This window comes from Bos grunniens, chromosome 23, assembly GCF_055505025.1.
Source record: "Bos grunniens cultivar Pamir isolate PY7600 chromosome 23, Bosgru_T2T1.0, whole genome shotgun sequence".
NCBI lineage: Eukaryota > Metazoa > Chordata > Mammalia > Artiodactyla > Bovidae > Bos > Bos grunniens.
In genome coordinates, this window is record NC_141187.1 from 5446027 (window position 1) to 5459256 (window position 13230).

Here is a 13230-nt window from a genome sequence, read left to right on the forward strand (position 1 = left end):
GTTTTCTTCTAGAAAGCTTATAATTTTAGCATTACCTTCAGATTTATACTTCATCTAATTTTTGCATATGAAATGAGGTGGGGTCAAGATTTGATTGGGGTTGTGTTGAATCTATTGATCAGTTTGAGGAGGATAAAGATGTAACCAATTCTGAGTCTTTTAATCCAGGAATATATATTTCTCCATTTATTTGATCTTTAATTTCTTTCAACAATGTATTGTATATTTTAGTGTAGAGATTGTTCACAATTTTCAGTAACTTTATTTCTAGGTTTATGGTATTGAATCGTATTGAATACTTAAATAGTATTGCATATATTATATCCCCCACTGGGTTGACTATATGTATATATATATTTTAAAAAACTATTAACCTTGTATCCTGTGACCTTGCTAAATTTACTTACTAGTTCTACTAGAGTTTTAGTAGGTTTCAAGTTTCTATGTAGATAATCATGTTGTCTGTAAATAATTGCAGTTTTAATTCTTTCTTATAGTTTTTTATACCTTTTATTTCTTATTTGGAATGTGGCACTGGCTAGGATTTCCTGTACATTTTTGAATAAAAGTGATGTGAGAATATGGCCTTAATTTTTACTGACTTGGGGGAGAATGCATTTAGTCTTTTACCACTCAGTATGATCTGAGCTATAGATTTTTCATAGATGGCATTAGTCAAATTGAAGAATTTTCTCCTAGTCTTTGTTTACTGAGAGTTTTATCATGAATAGGTACTAAATTTTATTAAATAACTTTGTTGTGTAAATTGAGATGTCCATGCAAATATTTTTTACTTTCTTAATGTTATAAATTACATCAGCTGATATTTAAATTTTTAAAAAAGTATTTATTTATTTTTGACTGCCCTGGGTCTTAGTTGCAGCATGCAGGGTCTTCCTTGTGGTACACAGGTAGCCTGTGGGCTCCGGCGTGCGTGGGCTCTGTAGTTTGCGGCACTCAGGCTCTCCGAGTTGAGGCAGTGGGGCTTAGGAGTTGTGGCACGCAGTCTTACTTGCCCTGCTGCACGGGGATCCTAGTTCCTCAACCAGACATGGAACCTGTGACCCCTGCACTGGAAGGTAGGGTCCTAACAGCTGGACCACCAGGAAAGTCCTGAGATTTAAACATTAAATGATCTTGCATCAGTGGGTTAAGCCTTACTTGGTCATGATCTTTTTCATATATTGCTAGATTTTATTTGCTAATGATTCATTCTGTATTTTTACATCCTTGCCTCATGAAGGATAAGGGACTATAGTTTTATCTTGTAATATCTTTGTCTAGTTTTCTGTTAGAGTTATGTTGGCCTTATACTAGAAGTTGAGAATTCTCTCTTCCTCTATTTTCATTTAATTTTGCTTCATATTTATTTATTTTTAAATGTTTGGTAGAAATTACTGGTGAAAATATCTGGCACTGAAGTTTTATTTGTGGGAAAATTTTTGAATAAAAATTCAATTTATTTAATAATTTCAATTATTAGTTTCAATAAGTTTCAGTTTCAGTAAGTAGTGGGCTTCCCTGTTGGCTCAGCTGGTAAAGAATCCACCTGCAATGCGGGAGACCTGCGTTCGATCTCTGGTTTGGAAAGATCCCCTGGAGAAGGGAAAGGCTACCCACTCCAGTATTCTGGTCTGGAGAATTCCAGGGACTGTATTGTCCATGGGGTCACAAAGAGTTGGACGTGACTGAGGGACTTTCACTTTCAGTCTTAAGACTTTGACCATTTCATCTGTCTACTTACTATCCTTTAAAGTCTGTAGGCTCTGTCATATCTCTTGTTTCAATATTGACTCAGGTAATATATGTTTTCGGTCTTATTTCTTGACTATTCTTGCTAGGATTTATAAGTATATTTATTTGTTAAAGAATTAACTCTTTACACATATTGTTTTTCAATTTTCTAGTTCATTGATTATTCTTTTTTAATATTTTAGGTTTAATTTGTTGTTCTTTCTTTAGATTATTAAGGTGGAAGCTTAGATATTGATTTTTCATTTTTCTTCTTTTCTGAAATATGCTTTTAAAGTTAAACTTGCCCTTTTAGTAGTGTTTTAAATGCATCATAAATTTTTTATTATTTTTTTAAATGATCAGTTGAAATATTTTAAGATTTTCCTCTGATAACTTATGAATTACTTAGAAGTACATTGGTTAATTTCCAAGTATTTTGGGATTTTCTTCCCTTTTTAAAAAATTCATTAATTAAAAAAAAATTTAAAATTTACCTATTTATTACTGATGGCTGTGCTGGGCCTTTGCTGCTGCCTGTGCTTGGGCTTTCTGTAGTTGCTGTGAGAGGGACTACTCTGCAGTTGTGCTCAGGCTTCTCATTGCGGGGGCTTCTGTTGCAGAATGTGGTCTCTAGGGCATGCGAGCTTCAGTAGCTGCACCTGTGGGCTCAGGGGTCGTGACCCACTGTCTTAGTCACCCCTCAGCACATGGAATATTCCTGTCCCAGGGATCGAACCTGTGTCCCCTGCATTGTCAGTCAGGGTCTTAACCACTAGGCCACCAGGGAAGTCCTTCTTTTTCTAATTTAATGTCATTTAGGTCAAAGAACATAATTTGTGTGGTTTCATTTCTTTGGAATTTGAGGCTTGTTTTTTTTCTCCAGCATGTGGTCTGTTTGGTGACTTTCATATGTACAACAAAAGAACATATATTCTACTGTTGTTAGGTGGAGCGTTCTTTGAATGTCCATTAGGTGAAGTTGGTTGATAATGTTTCTTAAACCTTTTGCACTCTTACCAGGTGGTGCTAGTGGTAAAGAACCCACCTGCCAACGCAGGAGACATAAGTGATGTGGGTTCAATCCCTGGGTTGGGAAGATCCCCCGGAGGAGGGCATGGTAACACACTCCAGTATCTTGCCTGGAGAATCCCATAAACAAGGAGCCTGGCAGGCTACAGTTCATGGGGTTGCAAAGAATTGGACATGACTGAAGAGACTTAGCATGCATGCATGTACTCTTACTAATTTTTTTTTGTCTAATTCAATAATTACTGAGAAATGAAAGTTGAAATCTCACATTTTGATATGAATTTGTCATTTAAAAAAAATTCCCCCTCTTTTCTTCATGTATTCTGAAGCTTTATTATTAGCTTATTATTATATATCTACATATTTATTATTATTATTATATATCTACTTATTATATATCTTATTATAATATTATATATAATATATACTTATATATAATATATAATATGTATATTACTTATATATAATTTATAATATATACTTATTATTATATATCTACATATTTAAAATTTTATGTCTTTCTGATCCATTACCCATTTTTTACCATGAAATTTATTTTTTTATTCTTATTGTTGTTCCTTCGTACGTCATGAATTTTGTCCTCTGGTTAGTTTTAAGAATTTACTCTTAAACTTTCAACTAATTATGATGTACCTAGGTGTGACTTTGTATTTTGTTTGGGGTTTGTTTGATCTGATTGGTGGCAAGGTTTGTCAATTGAAAAATTCTTGGCTGTTGTATTTAAAAATATTTCTTAATTCACTTTCTCCTTTCCATTTGAGAAGCTAATTACCTGTGTGCTATTAATAAGTGAAGACCACTTGACACTGTCCCACAGAGTTCAGAAGCTCTGTTGCTTGCATGACTCACTCATCTCCCCACAGCTTTGAGTTTAATTTGGTTAATTTCTATTGATTTATCTTCAAGCTTACTGATCTTTTCTTTTGATATATGCAAAAGTTCCATTAAAATATATAGTTCTTTTTAAATATTAGTTCTTTTTAAATATGTATTTGCACTGCAAGCATCTCATTCACATCTTTAATAGTTTGTATCCCTCTTTTGAAATTTCCTGTTTTTGCATATCGTTGTCCATCTTACTCATTAGAGCCTTTAACATGTTTATCATTGTCATTTTATAAACCCTGCTTGGCACTTCTGATATTGTGATCATTTCTTGTTGTTCAGTTGCTCAGTTGTGCCCAACTCTTTGGGACTCCATGGACTGCAGCAGGCCAGGCTTCCCTGTTCTTCACTATCTCCCGGAGCTTGCTCAAACTCATCTCCATTGAGATGATGATGCCATCCAACCATCTCATCTTCTGTCATCCCCTTCTCCTCCCGCCTTCAATCTTTCCCAGAATCAGGGTCTTTTCCTATGAGTCAGCTCTGCTAATCATGTGGTCAAAGTATTGGAGCTTCAGCCTCAGCATCAGTCCCACCAATGAATATTCAGAATTGATTACCTTCAGGATTGTTTGGTTTGATTTTTTGCAATCCTAGGTACTCTCAAGAATCTTCTTCAATACCACAGTTCAAAAACATCAATTCTTTGGTGCTCAGCCTTCTTTATCTCTGCATCTGCTTATGTTGAGTGTTTTTCTCCTGATCAGAGTAAAATTTTCTTGTTTCTTCTCATATCTTGGAAGAGACTTTTAAGATTTCTCTCAGTGTGTCAGTATAGTTTCCACTTTTTGTATTTGGGTTCTTTTCTCTCGTCCCTTCTTTGCCTTTCTGCTTTTTGAGATGTGTCTCTCCACTGTAGTGAAGGCCCAGTGTGCCTTGGAAGGGCTTTTCTCAGTTCTGTTGCTTCTCCCCTAACCTTCAGCAAGATAAGGATTTGTATTTGAGGAATTCCCTGGGTACCTGGAGAAGGAGAGAGAGGGAAAGAATCTCTCTAGATTGTTTTATCCTGCTCTCAATTTTCTCTGTATTACTTGTCTATTCTATGTACCCAGATAAGGCTCCTGGGGAAAATTGCTGACTGATATTAACCCATCCTTGCTCTGTGGCTGGGCCCTCTCAGAATTCTAGTTTGTCACACCAACTTTGGTTTCTTCTATACTGTGGCAAATTCTTCCCCCTCCTGTAATGAAAGGAGCCCTGAATCTTTTCTGTCCTATTAATAACTTTTGGAATTCAGCTCCTTTAGGTTTCTATAAACCCTGTCTTTTCTGCTGGGTTTTAAAAGGCTATAGTTTATCTGGCATGGTCTCATTGTTGGGAGTGACAGTCTTTGGCAACGATACACACTTTAACCAGGAGTGAAGTCTCGGGACTAACTTAGAAAACATGCTAAAGTCACATAGCTGAGTGTTGACGAGTTAAATAAAATAGATCTTAATGTTTATAATCATTACAGCCATTAAAGAATGAAATCCCATCATTCAGTTTTATCATATAGACTTTTTTTTTTTTTTTTTAACCAGATATGCTTTGGGTGTTTCTTAAATGCAAATCCACATTTAAAAGAAGGGTATGTGTTGCCCTTGAGAGTCCCTTGGACTGCAAGGAGATCCAACCAGTCCATCCTAAAGGAGATCATTGGAAGGACTGATGCTGAAGCTGAAACTCCAATACTTTGGCCACCTGATGTGAAGAGATGACTCATTGGAAAAGACCCTAAAGCTGGGAGGGATTGGGGGCAGGAGGAGAAGGGGACGACAGAGGATGAGAAGGCTGGATGGCATCACCAACTCGATGGACATGAGTTTGGGTGAACTCCGGGAGTTGGTGATTGACAGGGAGGCCTGGCGTGCTGCGGTTCATGGGGTCGCAGAGTCGGACATGACTGAGCGACTGAACTGAACTGAACTGACTTATGTGTTGCCCCTGAGATAATAGAAAGAACATGATAGGGCTCTACAGGCTGTGTTAAAAAAGGGGATTCTAGTAAGTATTTTGAGCAAAGCTTAAAGTTTTAGAGAAGTTTTTGCTTTTCCAAGATGATTATGAATGAAAAAATTTATCATGGTCTTCCTCTGCTCTGATTCATTGTCTTTCATTAATGTAGTTGAAATGTGGCTATTTGGACACATAAGTTAATTCCAAGATTAGTAAAAATTAACTGGGCTGTAACTAATATCGAAGTTTCCAAATTCAAACTTATAATTGTTAGGTATTTGTCTTTATTTTTCTAATATATTTAACTTTCTTTTTTTTCTTCTTTATTTCTTTTTTAGGAGTCCTAAAGCAAAAACAGAAACATGGCTCACCATATTACATTTCTTTGGATAATTTCGATCCTGCTTCTTCAGAATTCTGTATTAGCTGAAGATGGAGAAATAAGATCAAGTAAGAATTATTAGCATTGTCTTTTTTTTTTTTTTTATCAACACATTGATTGGGGAAATGAAATAAAAGGAGTCCAAGTATTGGCTTTAAGGATCTTCTTCTTTCTGTCTTTGATGCTGTGATTGCCTGAAATAAATGAATTGCCATGTTACACATTAACTGGGAGGAAAAGCTATCAGAAGTCATTTTAAGAAAATTCTATGGTAATATTAACCCACCCTTGTTCAGTCATTTATGTAATCTTCATGATACGGAAATAAAGTACCTACTCACAGGATTCATTATCAGGACCATCCTGTGAACTTATCTCATAGAGATAACAAGATAATCTATGTAAATAACACAGGCATATAAATGACTCAGCCTAGTGACAGCTCAGTGTGTTGACTCTTATTCTGATTGCCTGTAGGAAAGCTTGCATGGGAGAAGGAAAGCTGGGTTTTGTTTGTTTGTTGACCACACCTTGGGGCATGCGGAATCTTAGTTCCCTGACAAGAGACTGAATCTGCTCCCCTGCAGTGGGAGGTGGAGTCTTAACCACTGCACCACTAGGGACATCCCAAAGGCTGCTAATTGTAGTTCTGCTATCCAGGTCATCTTTTACAGACATCCTAGCATACACACTGAGGAAACCAGAATTGAAAGAGACACATATACCCCAATGTTCATTGCAGCACTGTTTACAGTAACTAGGACATGGAAGCAACCTAGATGTCTGGTGGCAGATGAATGTATAAAGAAGTTGTGGTACATATACACAATGGAATATTACTCAGCTATAAAAAAGAACCCATTTGAGTCAGTTCCAATGAAGTGGATGAAACTGGAGCCCATTATACAGAGTGAAGTAAGTCAGAAAGAGAAACACCAATACAGTATATTAATACATATATATGGAATTTAGAAAGACAGTGACAATGATCCTATATGCAAGGGAGCAAAAGAGACACAGATGTAAAGAACAGACTCCTGGATTATCTGGGAGAAGGTGAGGGTGGAAAGATATGTGAGAATAGCATTGAAACATGTATATTACCATATGTAAAATAGATGATCAGTGCAAGTTGGATGTCTGAAGCAGGGCACTCAAAGCCAGTGCTTTGGGACAAGCCAGAGGGATGGGGTGGGGAGGGCAGTGGGAGGGGGTCCAGGTTGGGGGGGGAGGTGCATGTGCTCCCATAGCTGATTTGAGTCAGTGTGTGGCAGGGGTCACCACAGTGTTGTGAAGTGATTGTCCTCCAACTAAAATAAATAAATAAAAATTTTTAAAAAGTGTATTTATATTCATATTTTAAAACTCATAAATATAAACTCTCTATTATAAATGAATTAATGTTCCTCTAACAGTAGAAAACAGGTTTGGCAACTTGATTCAACTTGACTTAACATTTATTAAAACAATAATATTTAATGTTTGCATAACACTTTCATAGTTCACTCCACCCAAGCATTCCATGAGGTAGACACCCTTTGTATTTTGAGTGGGAAAAGAAATTAATAAACAGCACGGGCTTTGCACAGTGTCATACCTCTGCTTAGAGCTGCAGCTCATATTTGAACCCTGCTTTTCATCTTCAGTGGGCTTCCCCGGGGGCTCAGACGGTAAAGAATCTGCCTGCTATGCAGGAAATCCGGGCTCAATCCCTGGGTCAGGAAGATCCCCTGGAGAAGGAAATGGCAACCCGCTGCAGTATTCTTGCCTGAAGAAGTCCATGGACAGGGGAGCCTGGGGGGCTACAGTCCATGGGGTCGCAGAGTCAGACGCGACTGGGCGACTGACACCCACACTTTTGTCTTCAGTGCATTCCTTTCCTGTGATGCTGGTGATCCAGGCTCTCTCACAAGGGCATCTCTCAGAGTGCTATTTCATCTGGGGTTTATAAATGGCAGTGCTTGCTTTTGTGTCCGTCCTCTTGGGTAATCTTGCAGCTATGAAATATAGGCCCCATGGCTCTGGACTGGAGCAGAAAGGGCCAAGAATAACCCTGTACAAGTTTATGACCACTGAATCAAGTGGTACACAAATACTCACAGTTCCAGGCACAACGAGCTTCAGAGCATCAAAGAAGGGCAACCTCGAAGAGCCAGCAAACACAGCCTTCCTGTCCTGTCTCTCCCTCAAAACACCGATAAAAGTGTAACCCTGTCATCCTCACCCAGCTTCCAAAGATATCAGGAGAGCTGAGTTCCCTTGGGTTGGACAGTTTGTCTCTGGGCAGAATCCCATTTCTGCAGTACCTGCCCTGAAGTCTGGTGACAGTCCCCATGACAGAGGTTACTGAAAGAGTGTCCTTCACACCCCTCTGCATGGCGACACCACCTCATCTGAGTAAAATCACACGACTTAAAATTTGTATCCCACTACCTCGACTCACCTCCTCCTCTTCCAAATCATCCCCTCCAAGGGCATGGTATCCTTGTCCTGTGGGCCATGAGCAATAATATTTTTGCTGCCTTAAGTGCAAAAGTGAGAGAAGCAGGCAGCAAGTGCTGCTCTTCTGCCCTGTACTGTCTGTCGACCACAGAATCACCCGGACAAACCAGCGCGTCTACGGCGCTGGGTCTGTCTCTCACCTCCTGAACTTTGCACTTGCTTTCCTTCTGAGTAGAATGCCCTCCTCTTGACCTGGATAAAACTCTGCTTTCTGATCTCAGGTTGCCTGTCTGCTTTCCCACAGAACAACCCCTGACTTTCCACAGTTAGGTTGCCACCTCCTCCTGTATGTTCTCATAATTCTTTTACTTTCTCTAACTAGCCCGTTGTCTGTCTTACTAGGCTGGGAGCTTTTAGAGATATCTCACCTGTGTTTGAAGCCAGTCCTTAGAGAGCAGGTATTCACTATAAACACACTGAAAGAATGAAATAGGGTTAGAAGTGTGTTGTGTACTGTGGAAAAGAGAGTTAAGAAAGTTTTTGTTTTTGGTTCTTTTCACGTGTGTACATCTGGATATAAGTTGTGCCACAGATAGTCTTTTTTTGTGGTAGAACTCAAAGATGTGCTGATTTCACATGATTCCTGGGATCTTAATAAGTCTTTAGTTTTATGGAGAAAGGAATGGCTTTATCCCTTTGCACTAGATTCACTTCACACGAGGAATGTTTTACTACATAAGTGGCTGAAGATGAATGATCAGGCCTTTAAACGTGCATGCTGCGTGTAGCACACAAATGACTGCTTTCATGATCTTGGTTCATATAAATTTTCTCAACTATATCCAGAATGTGTGTGCCTTTGCTGGCTAGTTGAGTCCTGAAGTTGGCAGAAAGTTTGTTTTTAGTTTCTTTCCCCTATTCATTGGTTTATATGTATTTTTATAAATATTTCAGATTAACATTTATGGGTGAATTTAACTCAGATGACCATTATATCTACTACTGTGGACAGGAATCCCTCAGAAGAAATGGAGTAGCCATCATGGTCAACAAAAGAGTTCAAAATGCAGTACTTGGATGCAATCTCAAAAACGACAGAATGATCTCTGTTCGTTTCCAAGGTAAACCATTCAACAGCACAATAATCCAAGTCTATGCCCCAACCTGTAACGCTGAAGAAGCTGAAGTTGAACGGTTCTATAAAGACCTACAAGACCTTTTAGAACTAACACCCAAAAAAGATGTCCTTTTCATTATAGGGGACTGGAATGCAAAAGTAGGAAGTCAAGAAACACCTGGAGTAACAGGCAAATTTGGCCTTGGACTACGGAATGAAGCAGGGCAAAGACTAATAGAGTTTTGCCAAGAAAATGCACTGGTCATAGCAAACACCCTCTTCCAACAACACAAGAGAAGACTCTACACATGGACATCACCAGATGGTCAACACCGAAATCAGATTGATTATATTCTTTGCAGCCAAAGATGGAGAAACTCTATACAGTCAACAAAAACAAGACTGGGAGCTGACTGTGGCTCAGATCATGAACTCCTTATTGCCAAATTCAGACTGAAATTGAAGAAAGTAGGGAAAACCACTAGACCATTCAGGCATGGCCTAAATCAAATCCCTTATGATTATACAGTGGAAGTGAGAAATAGATTTAAGGGCCTAGATCTGATAGATAGAGTGCCTGATGAACTATGGACTGAGGTTCATGACATTGTACAGGAGACAGGGATCAAGACCATCCCCATGGAAAAGAAATGCAAAAAAGCAAAATGGCTTTCTGGGGAGGCTTTACAAATAGCTGTGAAAAGAAGAGAAGCGAAAAGCAAAGGAGAAAAGGAAAGATATAAGCATCTGAATGCAGAGTTCCAAAGAATAGCAAGAAGAGATAAGAAAGCCTTCCTCAGCGATCAATGCAAAAAACTAGAGGAAAACAACGAATGGGAAAGACTAGAGATCTCTTCAAGAAAATTAGAGATACCAAGGGAACATTTCATGCAAAGATGGGCTTGATAAAGGGCAGAAATGATATGGACCTAACAGAAGCAAAAGACACTAAGAAGAGGTGGCAAGAATACACAGAAGATCCAAAAATACAAAAAAGATCTTCACGCCCCAGATAATCACGATGGTGTGATCACTCACCTGGAGCCAGATATCCTGGAATGTGAAGTCAAGTGGGCCTTAGAAAGCATCACTACGAACAAAGCTAGTGGAGGTGATGGAATTCCAGTTGAGCTATTTCAAATCCTGAAAGATGATTCTGTGAAAGTGTTGCACTCAATCTGCCAGCAAATTTTGGAAAACTCAGCAGTGGCCACAGGACTGGACAAGGTCAGTTTTCATTTCAATCCCAAAGAAAGGCAATGCCAAAGAAGGCTCTAACTACCGCTCAATTGCACTCATCTCACATGCTAGTAAAGTAATGTTCAAAATTCTCCAAGCCAGGCTTCAGCAATTCGTGAACTGTGAACTTCCAGATGTTCAGGCTGGTTTTAGAAAAGGCAGAGGAACCAGAGATCAAATTGCCAATATCCGCTGGATCATGGAAAAAGCAAGACAGTTCCAGAAAAACATCTATTTCTGCTTTATTGACTATGCCAAAGCCTTTGACTGTGTGGATCACAATAAACTGTGGAAAATTCTGAAAGAGATGGGAATACCAGACCACCTGACCTGCCTCTTGAGAAGTCTGTATGCAGGTCAGGAAGCAACAGTTAGAACTGGACATGGAACAACAGAATGCTTCCAAATAGGAAAAGGAGTACATCAAGGCTGTATATTGTCACCCTGCTTATTTAACTTCTATGCAGGGTACATCATGAGAAACGCTGGGCTGGAAGAAGCATGCCCTGGAATCAAGATTGCCGGGAGAAATCTCAATAACCTCAGATATGCAGATGACACCACCCTTATGGCAGAAAGTGAAGAGGAACTAAAAAGCCTCCTGATGAAAGTGAAAGTGGAGAGTGAAAAAGTTGGCTTAAAGCTCAACATTCAGAAAACAAAGATCATGGCATCTGGTCCCATCACTTCATGGAAAATAGATGGGGAAATAGTGGAAACAGTGTCAGACTTTATTTTTTGGGGCTCCAAAATTACTGCAGATTGTGACTGCAGCCATGAAATTAAAAGATGGTTACTCCTTGAAGAAAAGTTATGACCAACCTAGATAGCATATTGAAAAGCAGAGACATTACTTTGCCAACAAAGGTCCGGCTAGTCAAGGCTATTGTTTTGCCAGTGGTCGTGTATGGATGTGAGAGTTGGACTGTGAAGAAAGCTGAGCACCGAAGAATTGATGCTTTTGAACTGTGGTGTTGGAGAAGACTCTTGAGAGTCCCTTGGACTGCAAGGAGATACAGCCAGTCCATTCTGAAGGAGATCAGCCCTGGGATTTCTTTGGAAGGAATGATGCTGAAACTGAAACTCCAGTACTTTGGCCACCTCATGCGAAGAGTTGACTCATTGGAAAAGAGTCTGATGCTGGGAGGGATTGGGGGCAGGAGGAGAAGGGGGCGACAGAGGATGAGATGGCTGGATGGCATCACTGACTCGATGGACGTGAATCTGAGTAAACTCCAGGAGTTGGTGATGGATAGGGAGGCCTGGCGTGCTGTGATTCATGGAGTCGCAAAGAGTCGGACATGACTGAGCGACTGAACTGAACTGAAACATATTTCATTGATAATGATGTTAGTGTATAGCTGAAAATGATGCATTTATTTATTAAAAAATTTTGTGGTTTGATTTATTGTCTTGAGAAATAGAATAAAATGTTGCTCTATAACAATACCTGCCCCTTCAAAGAGATATCTAGATGTCATATTCATATGTAGCACCCATTTTTTGTTTTTTATTTATCATTTTAAAAAATTTATTTATTTTAAGTGGAGGGTAATTGCTTTACAATGTTGTGTTGGTTTCTGCCATACATCCATATGAGTCAGTTGTAGGTATGCATGTTACCCCTCCCTCTTGAACCTTCCTGCCAACTCCCATCCCATCCCACCCCTCTAGGTTGTCATAGGTCACCAGGTTTGAGCTCCCTGCCTCATACAGCAAATCCCCACTGGTTATCTGTTTGACATATGGTAATTGTAAACGTGAATGTATACACATTGTAAATGTACATATGTTCTGATGCCATTCTCTCAGTCTGTCCCAGTCTTTCCTTCCTCCACTGTGTCTACAAGTCTGTTCTCTATGTCTGCACTGAAAATGAAAGTGCAAGTCGCTCAGTCGTGTCCGACTCTTTGTGACTCCATGGACTCCCTGCCAGGCTCCTCTGTCCATGGGATTCTCCAGGCAAGAACACTGGAGTGGGTAGCCTTTCCCTTCTCCAGGGGATCCTCCCAACCCAGGGATCAAAGCCAGGTCTCCAGCATTGAGGTCAGATCTTTACCACCTGAGCCTCCGGGGAAGCCCTCCAGGTCAGTCTCCAGTGCTGTCCTGCAAACTGGGTCATCAGCACCATCTTTCTAGATCCCATACATATGCATTAATATAGGAGATTTGTGTTTCTCTTTCTGACTTCACTCCAGGTTCATCCAACTCATTAGAACTAACTCAAGTGTGTTCCTTTACATGACTGAGTAATACTCCATTGTGTATATGTGCCACAACTTCTTTATCCATTCATCTGTCAATGGACATCTAGGCTGCTTCCATGTCTTAGCTATTGTAAACAGTGCTGCAATGAACACTGGGGTACATGTGTCTCTTTCAGTTATGGTTTCCTCAGAGTATATGCCCAATAGTGTGATTGTTGGGTTACATGGTAGTTTTA

At 39.5% G+C, this 13230-nt stretch overlaps 1 protein-coding gene across 1 annotated transcript in view; it reads left to right on the forward strand.

The window, feature by feature from the left end:
* COL21A1 (collagen type XXI alpha 1 chain) overlaps positions 1-13230 on the forward strand; it is a 231591-nt gene that overhangs the window by 61429 nt on the left and 156932 nt on the right. Inside the window, exon 2 of the mRNA XM_086370609.1 lies at positions 5946-6057. Coding sequence (XP_086226735.1) covers positions 5970-6057 — 88 coding nt within the window. The 5' untranslated portion in view covers positions 5946-5969. The remainder of the gene's footprint in view (positions 1-5945; positions 6058-13230) is intronic.